The sequence below is a fragment of the Narcine bancroftii genome, chromosome 11, assembly GCF_036971445.1.
Source record: "Narcine bancroftii isolate sNarBan1 chromosome 11, sNarBan1.hap1, whole genome shotgun sequence".
Lineage (NCBI taxonomy): Eukaryota > Metazoa > Chordata > Chondrichthyes > Torpediniformes > Narcinidae > Narcine > Narcine bancroftii.
This window is the reverse complement of record NC_091479.1, coordinates 64,648,614-64,669,965: the sequence shown is the minus strand read 5'-3', so window position 1 is coordinate 64,669,965 and position 21,352 is coordinate 64,648,614. Positions and strand designations below refer to the sequence as shown.

General features: G+C 40.8%; 1 protein-coding gene across 5 annotated transcripts in view; it reads left to right on the top strand.

Annotated features, from left to right (window-relative positions):
• The window catches only part of LOC138745822 (V-type proton ATPase 116 kDa subunit a 4-like), an 81,772-nt gene that overhangs the window by 15,549 nt on the left and 44,871 nt on the right, over positions 1 to 21,352 (top strand). For 2 of the 5 annotated variants that reach the window (XM_069903167.1, XM_069903166.1), the window contains 5 exons: positions 2,203 to 2,334; positions 4,145 to 4,223; positions 9,011 to 9,108; positions 17,379 to 17,504; positions 19,687 to 19,784. In XM_069903167.1, the coding sequence (XP_069759268.1) occupies positions 2,218 to 2,334; positions 4,145 to 4,223; positions 9,011 to 9,108; positions 17,379 to 17,504; positions 19,687 to 19,784 (518 nt within the window). In that variant the 5' untranslated portion in view covers positions 2,203 to 2,217. Of the gene's footprint in view, positions 1 to 1,125; positions 1,308 to 2,202; positions 2,335 to 4,144; positions 4,224 to 9,010; positions 9,109 to 17,378; positions 17,505 to 19,686; positions 19,785 to 21,352 lie in introns of those variants that run through there. The other 3 variants (XM_069903165.1, XM_069903168.1, XM_069903169.1) reach the window with 3 other exon arrangements.

The window sequence follows — 21,352 nt, the reverse complement described above, 5'->3', positions numbered from 1 at the left end:
CTCTCCCCTTTCCACTGGTCTTCTTCAGAAGAATCTTTTGCTGTTGATGTTCTCCATTCTTCCAAAGAACATTTCTTTTTGTACCAGGCCTCCTGGCTCCATAATATTTATTGGCTCACCCTCTCTATGTCATTTGTAGCGATGACCTGCCGTTGCTGCTTCACCTTTGCAGGGAATTCTGGTCTCCAGACTTGCCCCATTGCCTGAGTCGCCCTCTACATTCATCAGCCTTGAACGTAGAAAGAGATTGAAGCATTCATTCATTGAAAGAAACCATAAAAATTGCTTTTTTGATATCTAAATACTATGTAAATTTTAATTTCATCTAATCATATTGCATTCCATTCTTGAAGGCATAACATTATTGGTAAAAAAATTACCAGATATTTTGGCATACAAGTCGACTGGCATATAAGTCAACCCCCATTTTTCAGCCTCATTTTAAGGGTCTTATGGTATATCCGGTGGATAAGTTGACCCCAGCTTTCAGGATGCCTCATTGACTGGCATACAAATCAACCCCTAAAGATCGCGTTGCCTGAGATGGGCATTGACTGCCATATATATTGACTCCAAAAGATCACACGGATTGATCTGCTGGCCATTGGCCGGAGATTATTGCAATCATGGAGGTTCCATCAGCACAGCACAACTCGCGAGCTTTAAATTGAATGTGATAGAAATGGCCAAGAAAGCCAACAACTGTGTTGCTGCAAGAAAATTTGATGTATATGAGAAGTTGTTAAGAGATTGGAGGAAGAAAGAAAAGACTTTAAGAAAAATACCAAAAAGGCAATGTTCGTTGAGAAAAGGAAGCACTCGTTGGCCAGAGTTGGAAAGTCATGTGGCAGAACGGGTACACGAACAGAGGCAAGATTGCTACGTAGTCACCGAAATAAAATAAGAGCATTTGCACTGCAGTGGGTCAAGTCACACCCAGACCTCAGTGATGATGTTGAGGCTACATTCGGCTGGTGCAATCGTTTCATGAACAGGAAAAATCTGGTATTATGACAAAAAACAAAGACTGCACAGAAACTTGATCTTGATCATAAACTTGTAAGTTTTCACCAGTTTATTTTGCGTAACTGGCAGAAACACCAGTTTGCACTGGCAAATATCAGAAACGTGGCTGAAACCCCCATGAATTCCAACATGACAAGCAATAGAACAGTGGAAAGGAAAGGTGTTAAAACTGTGCAAACCAGAAGTACAGGTCACGGAAGGACCAGGTTTACCGCGGTGTTATCGTCTGACGGGACCAATGGCAATCTTCAAATGAAAAATTAAACAAGATAAAATTCCCTGTGAGTAATTTTGTACATTTTCATGAAGATTGATAGATGAAAATGGTGTAAAACTATGGATAGACAATGCATGGAACAGGTGGTTTGCGCAAAGAATGGAGTTTGCTGGTCTGGGATATGTTTCGTAGCCATTTAACTGAGAAGACGAAAAAGATAATTAGCACTATATAATACTTACATGGCGATTATCCTGCGTGGGTTGACGTCTATATTGCCACCTCTCGATGTCTGCTTGAACAAGCATTTCAAAGACCATGTGCGTGAGGATTGGAATACGTGGATGTCGAGTGCAGTAAAGTCATTTACAAAAGGCGGGGCAATGTGTCCTGCATCACTTGATATGCTGTGTAACTTAATGTTCAAGGCATGGGACAAAGTTAAAGTAGAGTCTGTGATAAAATAGTTTAATAAGTGCAGTATCTCTTGTGCAATTTATGGCGAGGAAAATTATTTCTTGTGGGACACTGATGACGAAGCTGAAACTGCCTCATCAGATACAGACTGGGACCCATGTGATGACTGTTTAAACAGTAAGAGTATGGATGTGCTTGTTGCCATCTTTGCTTCAGAAGATGACAACGAGAGCGACTTTGAAGGGTCCTAATTGTGTTGTATTCAATAAAAATCTCAATGAAAATCTGTTGGAGTTGGGTTTTTTTATTTTTCAAGGGCCGACATAAACCGAATCTGCTTTTCATGGGTTGACTTATACGCTGGGTCAGCATGGATTGGGGTTTGAGCTAAATTTAAGGTCTCAAAAGTATATCCAGCATACAAGTCAATACCCACTTCTTTTTTGGAGAGATTTTTTTGTTTCATGATTCGACTTGTACGCTGAAATATACGGTAACTTAACTAATTTACATTAACCTTACACTCTTCAAATCTTCCTCAGTGAAACAACAGAAGGATGGCGTCACTGTTTCGAAGTGAGGAGATGTGTCTGACCCAACTTTTCCTGCAAGTGGAAGCTGCCTACTGTTGCATTTCTGAGCTGGGAGAACTTGGCTTCATGCAGTTTCGTGATGTGAGTGAAAATTAACAAAAGGTTTCTACTTCTTATAGGGGGTAGGGTTGGCTCACAAGGTGAGTATTTATTTTCTGTTTCAACTTCATGAGCTTCTCTTTTTTGAAATAAGACATGGATAACTGCATGGGAGGGGATTGGAAGGGTATGGGCCTACTCCAGCAAGTGGGATGAAAGCAAGGAACAGGTTGATTGGTATGGACGAGCTGGGCCTGTTGGCCTGTTTCCAAGGTGTGGGATTCTATTACTGGGCAGTCTTCTTGCCACTTTTCAGCCCATGTTTGACTGCTATTTGGATCTTGGTGCATTCAAGCATTATCTGTTTCATTTGCTGAGCCCATTGTTATTTCAAACCCAGTTCCAGTGCATGGCATCAGAATCCATGCCACAGTGTATTAGTGGGAAGGATTAGTGCCAGTAAAATTGGTAAAACTTCATTCCTGCTCTGATTTTGCAGGTGAAGCTGTAGCTTGTTAGCCTTTGTTTACTTCTCTCTGGCTGAGTTTTAGGTTTCACTGGGTACTACACTTTTACACAAGGTGGGAAGGTGTGATAAGAACTGCCTTGTTGAGGAGTGTCGGTGTGAGGGGGTGTGGGGGTCTGTATGTGGGGGGGGGGGAAGGGGATCTATTGGTGGGTCAGTGTGTGGTCTGTGTGGCTGGAGAGGGGGCTCTCTGTGGCCGAGGGTGGGGGGCCTCTCTGTGGCTGGGGATGGGGGGGGGTCGCTCTTTGGGTGTGTGCATGTGTCCTCCCAACAATGTGAATAGAAACGGTCTGTGCTGAGCTTGTTGTCCTTTGTGGTGCGGAGTAGTTTCTGAGGGAAAAGCTGCAGTGCTTGTGATGTTTAGCCATGGCGTTGAGCTCATTGAGCAGGAAATGAGCCATTTCATTCAGTGAACTTTCAGTTTTCTTCCAGTTTGTTATGATTTATTACTTTAGTTCTTCCTGGAATAGAATTTGTATCCCACCACAATTAATACAGTCAGATTAGGTGCAAGGATGGGCAGTGTGTAGTACAGTTCTTGTTGGGTCAGTGTAGGCAGGTTTCTCAGCTAATAAACAAATGTGCTCAAACCAGTGAGGGCCACTAAAAAGTAACTTGAAATCGGTTAACACTTTATTTCTACAAGGCCACAAATTCTGAATCTTAACTTGCAAAGACGAGTGTAGCTTGCATTCATTCCAAACGTTAGCCCCTTTTCCACTGGCATCCCAGTTAATTGGCTGTGCAATGTCCTGGGATAGGAGGCCGTTTGTGACCTTTCCACTGGGCCACCCTTAACTGGGACACTAATTGCTTTTCCACTGATCCTACCCATCCCCGAAGATTGGAGTGTTCTACCTTCAAATGGAAACGGGTGAGCTTCTGCTGTCCCTTTTCCCCTGGATTTATCAGCACGCCGGCATCAACAAATGCTGGGGATATGAGTACAGGTGCAGTACCTGTGCATTAGGTGCAGGTGGTTAATCCCTGGTGTGAAACAACGTCATTTGACACTGATGTTCGGACAGTGTTCCTTTTCCACTGGACTGTGTCCCAGTGGAAAAGGGAACTATAGATTAGCACAGACAATTGGTTGAACCTGGGATATTTCTTGGTGCCAAATACGCCATCGGGAGATTTCTCCAGGTGATATGTTGTGGTGCTTACACGCTTGATCAGCACTTTTAGTTTAAGTCTGTGTGATGTCAGGTGGTGATGGTCAGTACTTGGATCAAATGTAGAGTTCCAATGTCATCATGCTGTTGTAACAGATTCTGGAGACAAACAGCATTGCAACAGTTTTTTTCCCCCCCCCTCTCTCCACAGCTGAATGCAAGCGTCAATCTGTTCCAACGCAAGTTTGTAAATGAAGTTAGACGCTGTGAGGTGATGGAGAGAATTCTTCGTAAGTCTGCAAAAATGGTTTTGTGTTATTGTGAATTTGTGTTATTAGTCACATTGGCTAGATGAATCGTTTCAGGAATACTTGAATTTCTGCAATTGCTGAGAGAATTTCTCAAGAAGACATCAAATGGATTATAGGGGCTCTTTTGAAGGGAATTTAATATAAATGTATTGCCTAATGAATATTTTGCCTTTGCTCTTTAAAAAGGTGATGCCTTGCCTTTTAAACAGTGGCCCCTCAATCAAGATCCCCCCACAGGAAACATCCTCTCCACATCTGGCCCAAGACAATCTTTCAGGATCTTGCACGTTTCAATGGCCCCTTTTCACACTTCAAACTTCAGATATGAGTATAGCCTGTCCAATCCTTCCTCAGAACACATCCTACTCAACAAGTCTTTTCAAGACTGTTTCCTATGCATTTATTACTTTAAAAAAAATAGAATGGAGAATTAGGAGAATGTAAAATTCCAGTTATGGTCTCACCATGTAAATTGGGTATTTACCACCATTGGGTATAAAATAAACCACAACAGAGATTTGAGTCTTTGGAATTTGGAAACAGAAAGCTTTTGAGTAGCTTTAAGGCAGAAGTTAAATAAGTCAAGATGGGTGTAAGGTTTCTGAGGATAGATGGGAACGTGTAGCTGAGGTTACAATCTACTCAACTTTGATTTTATGATATAGCAGAGCAAACTCGTGGGATAGGAAGGCCTAATCCAGCTTTTAATTCTATGTTTGTATGGAAATTCCCCATTTGGAGAAGTGATTGCAGCTCTAGATTTTTCTCATAACCATAGAACCTAAACCAAATGAACTGTCACAGCATAATTCAAATATTCATAAAAAAGAACAGGGACAGATACAAACCAGTGAAATAACATTTAAATGTCAAATATCTATTTGTAAATGAAATGGTGAGACTACATTCCATGTGAATGGAGCAGCATTTGTATGGCTAAAAAAGGAGTGGTTAAATATGAAAACTGGATTATTACATGGTAAAACTGTCATGTGCTTATGGGAAAATATTTAAATGTAATAAGTCATCCTTGGGCCATATTGGCAGTAGCACTCAAGTTAAAACAGGGGTAGGCCACTGAGTTTCCCTGTAACTCCGTTCCTGAAGTCTGGTCAATATCCTAGTAAATCTTCTCTGCACTCTTTCTATCTTATCGATATCTTTCCTGTAGTTACATGACCAGAACTGCACATAATACTCCAAATTGGGCCTCACCAATGTCTTATACAACTTTACCATAATACCCCAAATCCTATACTCAATAAGGCAAAAGCTCTCTTTCCAGCCCTATATAACTCTGATGCCACTTTCAGGGAATTATGTATTTGTATTCCCATTTCCCTCAGTTCTACTTCACTTCTCACTGCCCTACCATTTACCATGAATGTCCTTTCTTGGTTTGTCCTTCCAAAATGCAACATCTCACTCTTGTCTGCATTAAATTCCATCTGCCATTTTTAGCCCATTTTTCCAGCTGGTCTAGATCCCTCTGCAAGCTTTGAAATCTTCTTCACTGCCTACAATACCTCCAATCTTAGTGTCATCTACAAACTTGCTGATCCAATTTACCACATTATCATTCAGATCATTGATATAGATGACAAACATCAATAGTCCAAGCACCAATCTCTGAGGCACACCACTAGTCACAGGCCTCCAGTCTGAGAAACAATCATCCACCACTACTCTCTGGCTTCTCCCTTCAAGCCATTGTCGAATCCAGTTCAATGACTTCACCATGAATACCTAGCATCTGAACCTTCCTGACTAACCTCATATGTGGGTCCTTGTCAAAGGATTACAAAAGCCAAGAAGACAATATCCACAACCTTTCCTTTATCAACTTTCCTGGTAGCCTATAATTTCCAGGATTACTTTTGGAGCCTTTTTTAAACTACCCTCCAATCCTCCAGCACCACACCTGAAGCTAAGGACATTTTAAATATTTCTGCCAAAGCCCCTGCAATTTCCATGATAGCTTCCCTCAAGATTCAAGGGAATATCTTGTCAGGCCCTGGGATTTATCCACCCTTACTTGCTTTAAGACAGCAAGCACCTCCTCCTCTTTAATCTGTATAGGTTCCATGACCTCAATGCTTGGTTTTCCTTAGTTCCTACAACTCTGTGCCCTTTTCCTGAGTGAATACTGATGAAAAAATAACATTTAAGATCTCTCCCATCTCTATTGGCTCCATACAAAGTTGACCACTCTGATCTTCAAGGGGACCAAATTTGTCCCTTGCTATCCTTTTGCTCTTAATATATCTGTAGAAACCTTTAGGCTATTCCTTCCCATTGTTTCCCAAAGCAACCTTGTGTCTTTCCTTTAACCTTCCTGATTTCATTCTTCAGGATTTTTCTTGCATTTTTTAAGCTCCTCAAGTATCTCATTTGCTCCATGTTGCCAGTACCTTTTATACACCTCTCTTCTTCCGAACTAGATACCCAATGTCCTTCGAAAACCACGATTCCCTATGACTTATAATGCCTTTAATCCTGCAACATACAAACTCTGTACTCTCAAAATTTCACCTTTGAAATTCCTCCACTTACCTCGCACATCCTTGCCTGAAAACAACTTTTCCGAATTCACACATTCTTGATTCTTTCTAATTTTCTCAAAATTTGCCTTTCTCCAATTTAGAATCCCAACCCGAGGCCCAGACCCATCCTCCTCCATAATTAACTTGAAACTAATGGCATTATGATCACTGGATGCACAATGTTTGCCAACACATACTTCTGTCACCTGTCCTGGCTCGTTCCCCAATAAGAGATCCAGTATTGCATCCTCTCTTGTTGTTACCTCTATATATTGATTTAGAAAACTTTCCTGAACACATTTGACAAACTCCAAGCCATCCAGCCCTTTTACAGTATGGGAGTTTCAGTCAATATGTGGAAAGTTAAAATCTCCTACTATCACAACCTTGTGTTTCTTGAAGCTGTCTGCTATCTCTCTACAGATTTGCTCCTCCAATTCTTGTTGTCTATTGGGCTGTCTGTAATACAACCCCATGAGTGTGGTTCATTCCTTTCCTGTTCCTCAGCTCCACCCATTTAGCCTCAGTAGATGAGCCTTCTGGTCTGTCCTGCCTGAGCACAGCTGTGATATTTTCCCTGACTAGCAATGCTACTCTTCCCCCTTTCATACCCCCTCTCCTATCACATCTAAAGCAACAGAAGCCTAGAGCATTGAGCTGCCAGTTCTGCCCCTCCTGCAACCAAGTTTCTCTAATGGCCACAATGTCATAATTCCACGTGCCATCCATGCTCTCAGCTCGTCTGCCTTCCCTACGATACTCCTTGCATTGAATTGATGCACCTGAGAACATTTCTACCTCGTACAACCCATTTACCTCTACTGGTGCATGCAATTTTAACATCATCTTTTCCCTCCTCCACTCCTCTATCTTCTCTGGCACTCTGGTTTACCTCCCCCTGCAAATCTATTTAAACCCACCAGAGCAGCACTAGCAAATCTTCCCGCAAGGATATTAATCCCCCTCCAGTTCAGATGCAAACCATCCTGTCGGAACAGGTCCCACGTTCCCTGGAAGAGACCCCAATGGTCCAGAAACCTGAAACCCTCCCTCCTGCCCCATGTCTTTAGCCACATGTTAAGCTGCATTGTCCTCCTATTTTTAACTTCACTAGCATGGGTAGACGTCCTTCAGCCTAGTTCCAAACTCCCTGAATTCTCTTTCCAGGACCTCCTCACCCTTCCTACCCATGTCATTGGTCCCTACATGCACAACGACATCTGGCTGCTCACCCCCCCCCACCCTCCTGAAAATGCCATGAGCTGGACCTGAGAAATCTCAGACCCTGGCACCAGGGAGACAACATAGCATCCAGGATGCTAGATCTCTTCCACAGAATCTCTTATCTGTCCTAACTATGGAATCCCCTATCACTGCAGCTCACCTCTTCTCCTCCCTTCCCTTCTTAGCCACAGGACCAGACTCTGTGCCAGAGATCTGATTGCCATGGCTTATCCCTGGTAGGTTGTCCCCCAACAGTATCAAAAATGGTATACTTGTTATTGAAGGGAATGGCCACAGGGGTGCCCTGCACTGCCTGCCTGTTCCCTTTCCCTCTCCTGACTGTCACCCATCTACCCTCCTCCAAGGTGTGATAGTGTCCCTGTAACTCCTGTCTATCACCCACCTCTACTTCCCAAATGATCCAGGGTTCATCCAAATCCAGCTCCAATTCCTTAACTCAGTTTGTCAGAAGCTGCAGCTGGATGCATTTCTCGCAGTCAAACTTGTCAGGGATACTGCTGGCTTCCCTGACGGCCCACATTCTGCAAGGGGAGTATTCCCCTGCCTTAGCTGCCATTCCCACTGTTTATGACTAGAGAAACAAAATGACGATATGTCAAACCTGTGCCTACGTGCTGAATCCTTTTTGTTCCTTGAAAAGGCTGTTCCTTTCTTACTTCAACTATTAATCCTAGCCTCTTACCTGTTCCAGTGCCACTGTCATGTCCCTTAGGGCACATTAATAGGAATCCAAATTTGCTGCAGAGCTTTATTGAATTCTTAAAGGTCAGGCGGCATTCGTGAAGAGTCAAACTGAGCATTCACAGTTGATGGTCATTCTAATGAAAGGTTATTAACCTGAAAACTTTAATAATTTTTATGTAGAGACTGCTAAACCACCTGAATGGTTTCAGGATTTTCTGTTTTATTTTCAAACCCCCCAGCACCCTGATCCAATATAATGAGTCTTATTTCTTCAACCTACTGTTGGATTTGCAGGATTTCTGGAGATTGAAATGGAAAGGGATGAGATTGTTGTTCAGGATGATGGTGAGATTCCACAGGCTCCTCTCCCAAAAGATATGATTGACCTAGAGGTAAGAAGGAGGACCATGTACATTTCATAACGTTAATGCACTCTACACCTGAGAGTTGCTGCCTTTTCTGAATGCCATATGTTGGAAGGGTTGGAAATTAAATAAATTGGATTCCCACCGAGTTCTCCATGTTTAGATCACAGATATAAATTACAAGTACAAGATGCAACCAAGGGTGCAAAATGGCTGGTAGAAGTGGATTTGTTGGTGGAGACTGTGGTCTTGTCAGGAATTGGGGAATCAATGAAGTTCAAGGGAATGCGTGTTTGTGTCGGTCTATGATCCATGCACTCTCATTGCGTGATATTTTTGCTCCTTCACATCGATGTGCCTGGTTCCATTTTCCATTATTGATGGAGTATTTCAGTCCAAGTCTTGGGTACATTTCTGTTTAGCAGCCAGTGTGATAGCAATCAGTTAAGGGGACCGAGATTTTTCTTGCATGTACCCTTTCCAGCTGCCTCACCACCACTTCCCCTCACTTTATTCTGAATTTGGGGTTTTTTGTCTCTCATAGAAGATGAAATAGCCAACATGGATCTGTTTTGACCAGAATTGTGCAGGACAGATGGTACAGATCAGTAGTTGTTTTCCCATCTGTAATGTTTATACATTTGTATTGAGTAATATTAGATGGGGTTTTAATCATACAGTCTAAAGGTCCAGCTCAACTACCAGACAGAAACATGTCAGCATCCCTCTCATTCGTTGTCCTGTAAATTCCACAAAATCTCCGGAGCCTACACAGCAGCTCCTTTGCTATCTGTTCTGTTTTGTGTGAAGCTGTTTCTCTGCTTCCAGGACTTGTTCATTGTAAAGATGGTTGTTAGTTCTATGAACTATTGAAATATATAATACATTTGTGCATGCCCTCGAGGAGAGGATGTGTCACTGGTCAGATGGTTGATCTCTCGTCATGATATTCCAGGCGGAAACTATTTGTTTCCCATCACATTCTATGCAGATCTTTCAGAATGAACTTGATGAGAAACAAAAAAAACAAGCTTAATTATTCAAACTTCAGGAAATGGAGTACACCTTCTGGGCCCTGTTGAAGTTAAACTCATAATAGGCCACCCCCAGGTAATGACAGGTTCAGTTTTTACAGGTACCTATAATTCTATTTTGTCTGTGTGGGATATGCAGCAAAAAAAACACTCATCAACTCCACAGTGTTGTGATGAATGGTATCAACAATGTGCAACTGTAAGAAATAACAATCTCCAAAAGTGGAGAGAGAGGAAATTAGCTTAGCCAGTCAAGGGAGCGAATGTATGAACAGGCTTCCAAAATTAATAATATTGTGGGAGTTTCATCAAATGTAGGTGTCCATAAGTAACCTTGTGATGGTCTATATTTTGCAACCAAAGTAATTTCTATATTTAAATATTTTGATAGAGTTTAATTGAAAATATGTATATAATAGGTTCCAAAAGAACCAAATACAATATATATTTGTATTATCATATTGTACATTAATGATAGTACATGAAATCATAATTAAACCTACAAGTATTTATTGCCCTGAAAAATAAAAAGAGAAAAAAAAAGACAAACTAAATGGGAGAAAAAAAAACTGTTGCTCAAACCCCTCTGACTGAACAAGGTTGAATAAATATTGTTAGCAGTCTTGGAATTGAACAGCGACCTCCAGAAGTCCAGCAAAGCCTACCAATCAACTGCATCCATGTACCTTAATTAGTCAAATTGCGGTAATAAAACCATAAATGGACCCCATGTCTTATCAAACATAACTTTTTTTTTCCTGATTTTACTTAATTTTCCTCAATGTCTAATATTCTCTCGACTCAAAAAGGACATGGTATTCTGTAACCACTGTAAGTGGGTAGGTGGAAAATCATCTTTCCATCTCAACAGGATTTTTCTTCAGGCCAGCAATGTAGAAAATGCTAACACTTATCTTTGATTTGAGGTTAAATTTATATTCTCATCCTTGGGGAAACCAAATAGTGCTTAACAGACTGGGTTCAAGATTGATCCTGAAGATATCAGAAAAAGTTTTAAAAATGTTTGTCCAAAATTTTCCTAATTTGGGACATGAGCAAAACATGTGTATCAAAGATGCTTCAAAAATTTTACATTTATCAGAGAATGGATTGATATCAGGATAAATTTGAGACGGTTTATATTTCGATAAGTGTACCACTTTAATTGAATCAAACTGCGTCCAGCACACAGAAAAGAATTATTGATAAGGCCTAAAATTGCGGACCAATCTTCCTCTCTGAGAAGGATAAATGAAGATCATTCTCCCATTCAGCTTTGAACTTCATTTAAGGAAATTATTTTTATATTCAATATTTTATAATATAAAGCAGATATATCTTTAGGTACAAAATGTAGTTCAAAAAGTTAATCTATAAAATTCAGATCAGGAAGACGTGAAAATTCTGTAAGTTTAGATTTAATAAAATGCCTAACTTGGTAATACCTTTAAAAAAAAATGTCCATTTGGTAAATTCTGCCATCAATTGTTCTAAAGATACAAAATTTTGTTGAATAAAAAGGTCTTTAAAGCTTTTAATTCCTAGCTGATTACATTCTTCATAACCTGCCTCTAAAATGGAGGACTGGAAAAGGTGAGCAGACAGAATCAGACGAGTGAACAAAAAATCCAAAGAAAATTCCTGATTTGAACAGAAATTCTTAGGAATAGAAAAGGAAGAATGAGCCTGAAACTTCCCACGTAGAAGTATTTTTAAAAGATTTCAACCCAGTTAGGACGGTTGTCTATTTTATCAAATTGTAACAACAAGAATATATTTCTTGTATTTATTGCCCAATAATGGAATAAAATTGGGTAATGACAAACCTCTGTCATTTCTTGTATTCCGAAGATAAATTTTATTTAATAGCGCTTTCATCCCTTGCCACGTATATATGACACAATAAATGATTCCAGTGCATCAAAACAAAAAAGATTTAGGGATAAATATTGGTAATGACTGAAATAAATATAAAAATTTTGGTAAGATATTCATTCTGACTGAATTAATATGACCATTCGTTTAAATGGTGACCATCCAGATAATATCTTAGTTTGATTAAATAAAGCTGCAAAATGTTATTTAAAGAGGTTTTTAATGACCACCATTATCATGATCACCATTGAGGGGTGGTGAAAATGTCATTTTGTTTTGTTCACTGTGCATATTTTCTTCATTCACCCAGGAAGAACATCTCAATTGTTGATTCCAACTGTTAAAGATGGAAGTCCACACTGCTCTGTTTGTAGATCTAAATGTTGATCACTCTTTGCTTTAAAAAACTTGAATGTAGAATGTCTCTTCTCTGTTTTGTCAATTCTGGTGACTAGAAGTCGATACTTTATTTGAGGAGCAATGCATTTGGATTGAATATGCACTGTCTGAATCTTGGCTGCTCTAACATGTACTCTCTTATTTGAATGAAACATTCAACATGCTGCAGACTTCTATTTTATTATATTCCTATAAGCTTATTTATCCCTCATCTGCAATCATTACAGCCTACCTATTTGGCACAGTTTGTGTAGGCAGCATGGTTCGTGGAGCGGTGAGCACAATACAGTTACTGCACCAGCTACTAGTGTTTGAATCCGGTGCTGACTCGAAGGAATTTGTATGTTGTCCGAGACTGTGTGGGTTTCCTATGGGTCCTCCACTTTCTTCCCACCCTTCAAAACGTACCGGGGTTGTTGATCAATTGAGTGTAATTAGGCAGCTTGGGCTCATGGGCCATACTATGCTGTATGTCTAAACCTTTTTCAAAAAATTTAATATTAGCTAGGCTCCAGTGTGCTTTTATGCCCTTGAATCATTTTCTATTCCAGCCTCTTTGTTTTCTCTATTCTCTTGCTTCCAATGAAGCCCATCTTTCCAATTTGGGAATGATTCCGGTTTTTCATCTCATCTCTCACTCCCTTATTTAATCCTTTTGATGAACATTCTTTCTTCCCTCAACCCCAGGGAGCATAAGTGAGAGCAGAGTAAATAATTCAACGGAAGATGTGTGGTTTTGATCTTGGAAATTTGAACTAATTTTATAGCATGTAGCTTTTGGTATTCCTGGGTGATAGTCATCCCGAAAATAGCATTTCATATGTGATGTTAAATCCAGGTGCCCAGAGGACTCCAAAACCCAGCAGCAATAGAAATTCACCAAGACAATGGTTACTTAAACAAAAGTTGTTTTTAATTTTCTTTAAACTTAATAACAAGATCAATCTTTAACTTATTACTATTAACTTAGCCTAACTTAACCCCTTTCTAATTTGAAGTGCACATGTATGTAATGTGTATATGTTCAGGAAAGTTCTTTGTTTCACAGTCCAGTCATTCACTTCTCACTTCTCCAAGTTCACTGGTATCAGGCAATTCTTATACTATGCCCAGAATTTAACATTTATGAATCTTCACCAGGCTCTGGTGCTTAAAGTTAAATGGTTACCACTCAGGAAGGTTCTTGTCAGTTTTCAGAGAGAAATTTGTTGCTCGTTGGACACACACAAACTGATTTCCCTCCAATCAGTCACTTCAGTGATTTACCGAAGAAACTTGCCCCATCATGGGTTTTCCAAATGATAACTTCTTCTTCCAGGTCAACATAGAGTTCCTCTTGTTTCCCTTATTTCAGGAGATACACTCTAGCCAGCCATTTTCTCTTGTAAGAACTACAACGGCTTTGAACAGGCTAAACTCAGAACTCACAGCCACCTTTAAAATGGGGTTTTTCAACAAGCTTGCCATGTTGCAGCCTCAACAGGTACTGTAGAACTTTCTCTCTCTCTCTCTCTCTCTCTCTCTCTCTCTCTCTCTCTCTCTCTCTCTCTCTCTCTCTCTCTCTGTGATAGTAGAATCCTGTATGTTTTTACCTCCCTCTGCTTGTAAGAACCAAAAACCTCTCCCAAGGCTCCAAACCCAATTTTTGAAAGATCTTATCAGTACTTCTGTTAGAAATAGAAGTACCTTTAAAGAAATTGCTCGAGACAAAAATTGAGAACAAAGAACATTTATTAAAGCAACAATGCAAAGTTGGGTGCTTCCCCTTACCCTGGGAATACACACATACACTGGGGCTCACCCAACTTTTATACAGTTGATTTCAGTATAGGAATACCCTCCCCCTTACATTCTTCTGCCTCCTGCTGGAGAGGTTTGGCATTAGGCAATCCTTCCTGCCTACGTGCAATTTCAGTATACTTGGAGGACCAGGGGGTATCCTGTCGGTGTCCCTTCATGTTATTGTCCTTATTCACACCTTCCTGATTCTCGGGGCTACAGTCTCTTGGTATGCAGAGTTGGCTCATCCTGTCTAGGGTTGGCTAATTTAATATGTATAAATCTGTGTAAGGTTAGCTAATTAGATATGTAGGACTTGGTACTTCTGTCCAGGGCTAGGAGACCCTTATCTGATCCAGACTACCTCAACTTCCTACATTCTATTGTTCCTTACCACTCCTTATCTTAGTCTTATGGTAGCTCTTGTCACAAAGAGTAGAAGATTCTTATGTTAATCGTGCTGACTCTGCTTTCCTGCATCCTAATCCCCAAGCTCATCCTGTTTGTACTGGTTACAGCCATTAACTGATGTATGAATTTTAGTTTCCTTCATGTTCATAATTTTAGATCAGTTTTCCCATCTCTCACACTTCTGAGCCTGGACTTTGTATTGCCCATACAGCATTCCTCATTCCTTCTGCAAAGTCAACTGGAGCCTCAATGTCCAGCTTCAGCAAAGCTCTTGCATTTTAAATGAGATGTCTTTTGTAAAATGTGTCTGTTAATGAAGTGACCTACACTAAACCCCCACAATCTATCTATTTTAAAGACATATTTATCCCTAACCATACTAATATAACCCGTAACACTATAAAAATCCCATGATAAGTGATGGTGACCTGGCCAAAACTTATCCCTCTCCGACGTAACTCGAGCCAGTCATCTGGTCTATACCACAATTGTGGGTAATTCTTGCATGACATTTGAAAGAGAATTGCATTTTTTTAGAAAATGCTTCAAGATATCTTGTAAAAGGCACTAAATAAATGTTTGCCTGTCCTTCATTAAAATTGGTTCATAGGCTCGACCTTTCCTACAATTTGAAGGCACAGGGCCTTTGAGCACCTGCAGATCTTTAGGGCAACTGCTTTCCAGATATATGACAAACATATAATGTCAGAATATAATGTTCATTTTGGGATGGTTGCTATCTATATTTCCCCAAGCACGGAATTTTCCCTGTATATGAGCTACCTGTTAAACTGTACTTTTGCCAAGACAATTCTCCTTGCTTCTATATATTTGTAACCATTTGCATTGCTGGTGCGTGCCTTGTCCCTATTCAATGATAGAAAGACTCGGGCTTCATCAATATCGTGTATATTTTTTAATGAGGTTTTCCCAATCCCTTGGCTTCATACAGCAATGATTTTATTTCACCTGACAATGCAGCTTGATTTTGCACTTCATCTTCAATCTTTGTAAGATCACTTCCGAAGACTGGTGTTAATTTTCTCAATTGGATCTTGGTCAATCCCAGAAAAGATCACCTCCATTCTGTCATCTTCTATGATCTTCTGCCTTCCATCGGCCTCCAGTGCTGGACTAGCCTATTTAAGTGAGCTGATTGTCAGAACTGTTTCTCCATTACACAGCACAGCACAAACAGACCAAACTTCTCTTAGAAACCCTCTTCCTCCACTAGTTTTAAAAGGAAATTGACTGAAGATTTAAATAAAACATTAAGGGATACAGGGAGAGAGAAGAACTGAGAGATGAGCCATAGTTCTAAACCTTCAAGATCAAAATTCAATTTGTCATTAATAAAAAGTGTCATATTATACAAAATTGCTTTTGCCTGCTGTAAGGCAGACAGGTTCGCCATTGGCAGAAATTGCCTGAAGTGTGTCTTACAGAGAGAGAAAAGAGAGGCCCCCCAGAGTCATTGAGTGTCCATGGATTTGCCTCCAGTCACACAGAGTCCAGTGCAAACCATCTGCAACCTGAGCTCCAGATTCGAACCTCTGATACCATCACTATAAAAATGATGGAACCTCTGAGCCACTTTTGAGCAGCAGTCCACAACCTGCTTTGAGACCCCTGACTGCAGTCTCCAGCAGCTTCCATGGGTTCCTCGGCTAGAGTCACCAGCAGCCTGCATGGTTCCTTCAGCCATGAAACCTCTCATCAATCCACACCATGGTCACCAATCCGTGGGTCATCTCCTCTATCCACCTTCCTCTGATGGGGAGGGGTGTTCCTGTTTTCTGGTGTCCTGTGCCAGTCCTCCACTTCCTTTGAGTATGCAACCCCTCGTGGCTGCTGCTGATATAGACACTACCATCTTTGGTCCAGACCCCACAGTCGTGGGATTTTAAATAAAACTATCATCAGTGTGATGTTTCTTTTGTTGTAATAAATAAACTTGGGGTTTTTTTAAAACAACTATATTTTATTAGCTATAGAACTCATTCATGACTGTGGAGATGCATCCATCTTGAATCTCTGAGCTGCAATAAACTGTCACTGGGTCCCTCTAGTGGTCAGGAGGACTACTAGCACTCTCATTGCAGTTAGCTCCTTTAATGGGCTGTTCAAAACCTTTACGGAGCTGACTGCAGTTGGACTGGGCTGATGGACTCCATAGAGCAACGCTGTATCTCTGCTCCCCATGGTTCATGCCACCAACAGAGCGGTCATTACAGTAAATCCGCCAGTGCTGCCATTATTTTTCCAATATCACGACTTTTTCCAACTTGTGTACGCACGGGGTGTTATGCATCAGATGCCAGTGTCTGGTTCAGAGGTAGAGCTTGTTGAAGGCATCTGATCTATTTTATATTTGGATGGGTTCTAACACTGCGGATAACAGTGCCTCATTTCATTTCAAAACCTTTTAATTAATCAGTTTAATGTACCCATATTTAAATTAAGATTTTAATTTTATCTTTAATTATTTAATTTAATAATTTTGAGTATTGTATCCAAGAACTGCTTCAAAAGCCTTTGACAATGGGGTTCTGCTTTGAGATATGACCTATGAAGGCTTATTTGCTGGTCCATCTTACCCCTCGGCTGGAGACCACAGAGGATCATTGGGCCACATCCAATATGATGATCACAGTAGCCTCAGTGAAGTCTTAGAACTGACTTGGAAGCAATGGCTTCCTGCCATGATACTTCTGCAATGCTTTGGGATGAAATATCTCCTTTGGATGCTTCACTTGTGTAAGTGACCATTAACTGGGAGTGTACTTTACCTTTCAACAGGTGGTTCTGGAAAAGCTGGAACACGATTTGAGGGAGGTGAACCAGAACCAGCAGACGCTCAAACAGAACTTTCTTGAACTCACTGAGCTCAAACATTTGTTGAAGAAAACGCAGGATTTCTTTGAGGTAATTGTAAGCAAATGTACGCTCTGGAATAGAAAGGATGGAAATGTTTTGTACTTATTAATCTTGGTCTGGATGATAGTAAGAAATCAAAGGATAAAATAATGTAAAAATTCTTGAAGTATCCACCCTCAGTGGTGTGAATGTACAGTGTGTCATCTGCAAGATACAGGGCCTCAACTTGCTGAATCATCTTCAAAAGCAGCTCTCACATTTGTGAACTTTGCCATTCAGAAGACAGTCTTATGCACATGCGTGCCTTCTTCGTTGCGCAGCATCCTGACTGCGCTTCCGTTGTCATGAGTCAAAATCTTGGAATTCGCAACCCAGTGGCACAAGGGAAACAGTGGATTGAGAGGGTATCTCACCATTGTCTTCTCAAGGGCAATTAGGGATGGCCAATGACAGGTGTCGTGAGCAGCGAGGAAGGCTTTCAAAGCTTGCAGAGGGATCTGGACTAACTGTAAAAATGGGCCAGAAAATGGCAGATGGAATTTAATGCAGACAATTGTGAGGTGTTGCATTTTGGAAGGACAAACCATGGTAGACAGAAACAGTAAATGGTAGGGCACTGAGGAGTACAGAGGAACAAGGGGATCTGGGAATGCAGATGCATAATTCCCTGAAAATGGCATCACAGGTAGACAGGGTTGTGAAGAAAGCTTTTGGCATCTTGGCCTTCAGAAATCAAAGGACTGAGTACAGGAGTTGGGATGTTATGGTGAGGTGGTATAAGGCATTGGTCAGGCCAAATTTGGAGTATTGTGTGCATTTCTGGTCGCCAAACTACAGGAAGGATATCAGTAAGATTGAAAGAGGGCAGAGATTTACTAGGATGTTGCTGGGTCTTCAGGAGTTGAGTTACAGGGAACGATTAAACAGATTAGGACTTTATTCTTCGAAGTGTAGATGAATGAGGGGAGATTTGATAGAGGTTTACAAAATTATGAGAGGTACAGACAGAGTAAATGCAAGTAGGCTCTTTCCATTTAGATGAGGAAAGGTAACTACAAGAGGACATGGCTTTAAGGTGAAAGGGGAAAGGTTTAGAGGGAATATTAGGGGAAATCTTTTCACTCAGAGTGGTGGGAGTGTTGGAATGAGCTGCCATCTGACGTGATAAATGTGGGCTCACACTTAAGTTTTAAGAATAAATTGGATAGATACATGGATGGGAGAGGTCTGGAAGGTTATGGAATGGGTGCAGGTCAGTGGGACTAGTAGTATGATTTTTTTGGCACAGACTAGAAGGGCCAAATGGTCTGCTTTTCTGTGTTGCAATGTTCTATGCATATCAAAATGAACTGGACCATCTAGAAAGGCAAATTACACCCAACCTTTATCTCTCTTCCATGACAATTGTCCTCTGAACCCCTTCTCTTTTTAAGAATAAGTTTTCCTCAGCTATTTCTAGTTAACTAAACTTTGATTACCCATCATAGTATCTTCCTTGATGATTTCTTGCTGTCTGTAACATTCCAGTCCCGTAAAGTACCCAGTGACATTTTCAAAGGTGCAACTAAATGCAGCTTATTTTTACCTCCTGATGTCTCACTACCAAATCACATGGAAGTCTTTCCCACTGTTGCCAATTAGTAAAACATCTCTTGAAACAAAATCTGGTATCAGTTTTCATTCTGTGTTCAATGCTTGAAAAATTGGCACAGTTAACTGATTATTTGAGAACATTGGTGATCCTTGTTAATTCCCGACAGGTACAGTCAGCAGGTGATTAATGATTCTGCCTGTTAAAGAACACCATCCATATTTCAGGTGCATTTGCAAGAGATACTTACAACAGCAGAAGCACAGATGCATACATTCAATAAATTCCAGAGAGGCAACAGAACAAAGACAAAGACTCCAATAGCTTATTGGTTAGAGCACTGATCTTGTAAACCAGGGTCCTGAGTTCGTTCCTCGCTGGGGCCTCATTTCTGTGAGGGGTGTTGGACAAAGTGGCGACTCTTTTTCTTCCTTTCGGTAGACAACGTTAAAGAATTTCATGTATGTTACATTCTAAATGTAGTATTACGTGACAATAGTGGAACCTTTATTTTTACATCTCACACTTGAAAGGAGATATCTTAACATTCAACTTTAATCCCCTATTCATTCCAGGGACCATCATAAGGTGCATTACATTGACCTGCATAAAATGTGAATAGAGGATTTTTTTTTGCAGACTGAAGCAAATTTAACTGAAGATTTCTTCAGTGAAGACACCATGCACCTATTGGAATTGCAGTCTGCAACTGCGGTGATTGCACCTGGCAGATTGGGGTAAGTGAATAGCTGTGATAGCTTGGTTGTTTTGTAATTTATCCCCTGGCAGTAGACCAGATCATTAAATAAATTTTGTGCTGTCACTTTGAAGTTGTGCACCTGTTATTATCATATGAAATCCAGCAACATTCAGCTCTGGAGTTTCTCGTTTCCATAATGGAATTTCCAGTTGCTTTTTTATGAAGTCAAGACATTTTCCAATAGGGATGGACCTTCTTAATGAAATGCAGACGATACAAGTGGCAAAGGTCCGAATTCAGACACCCCTTCAGATCAGCCTTCAGTACCATTATACCTTCAGTGCTGGTCAAGAAGCTACAAACTCTAGGTCTCTGTACCCCCTCTGCAACTGGATCCTTGACTTTCTCATTGGAAGACCATAGTCTCCTCCTCACTGATTATCAACACCCCATGGATGTATACTTAGCCCACTGCTCTGCTCATTATACACCCATGACTGTGTGGCCAGTCACAATTCCAATGCTATCTACAAATTTACCAATGACACAACAGTTGTTGGCAGAATCACAAATGGCAATGAAGAAACGTACAGAGGGAGATAGATCAGCTCTTTGAGTGGTGTCACAACAACAACCTTGAGCTCAACGCTAGCAAAACCAAAGAGATGATTGTGGAGTTCAGGAGGAAGTCACGGGTACACGACCCAATCCCCATCAAGGGCTCAGTAGTGGAGACAGTCAAGAACTTCAAATTCATGGGTGTCAACATCTCTGAGGATCTGTCCTGGAGCCTCCAGGTTGATGCAATCACAAAGAAAGTTCACCAGTGGCTATACCGAGGAGATTTTGTAGGTCTCCAAAGACCCTTGAAAGCATCTACAGGTGTACCATGGAGAGCATTCTGTCTGGTTCATCACTGTCTGGTATGGAGGCGCAAAATCTCAGGCCTGCAACATCACAGACCACTCCATTGAGGACGTCTGCATAAGGTGACATCTTAAAAAAGCAGCCTCTATCCTCAATGACCCCTACCACCCCAGGCCATGCCCTATTCATTCTGCTACCATCGGGGAAGAAGGTTCAGGAGCCTAAAGACGAGCACTCAGCGGCACAAGGACAGCTTCTTTCCCGCTGCCATCAGATTCCTGACTAATCAATGAACCAAAGACACTGCCTTACTTCTCGTGCACTAGTATTGTTTTATTAAATATATTTATTGTTGTAAGATGGTTATAATATGAATATTTTCACTGTGACGCTGTTGCAAACACTACATTTCATGACTTATTCATGACAGTAAATCCTGATTCTGATTTCATCTAGCAGGAATCCAGAGTTACCAACTCTGGTTGGACATTATGTTTTGACTATTACTTTTGTGACATTAACATTAAGTGATACATGAGGCGAGATCATGACACAATCCATTTCATCCCCCTATTTAACACTGTAAATAAAAAGGGCAATATTACAGTTGTTTCTCGATATGTTACCTCCGAACATCTTGCCTGGTTGGTCTTCCCGCTGACACCATAGGTTTGGAGATGGTGACTGCTGATCCCCTCTTCTTGCCTGACTCTGGAGTGAGTGCTGGCCTCAGCCACT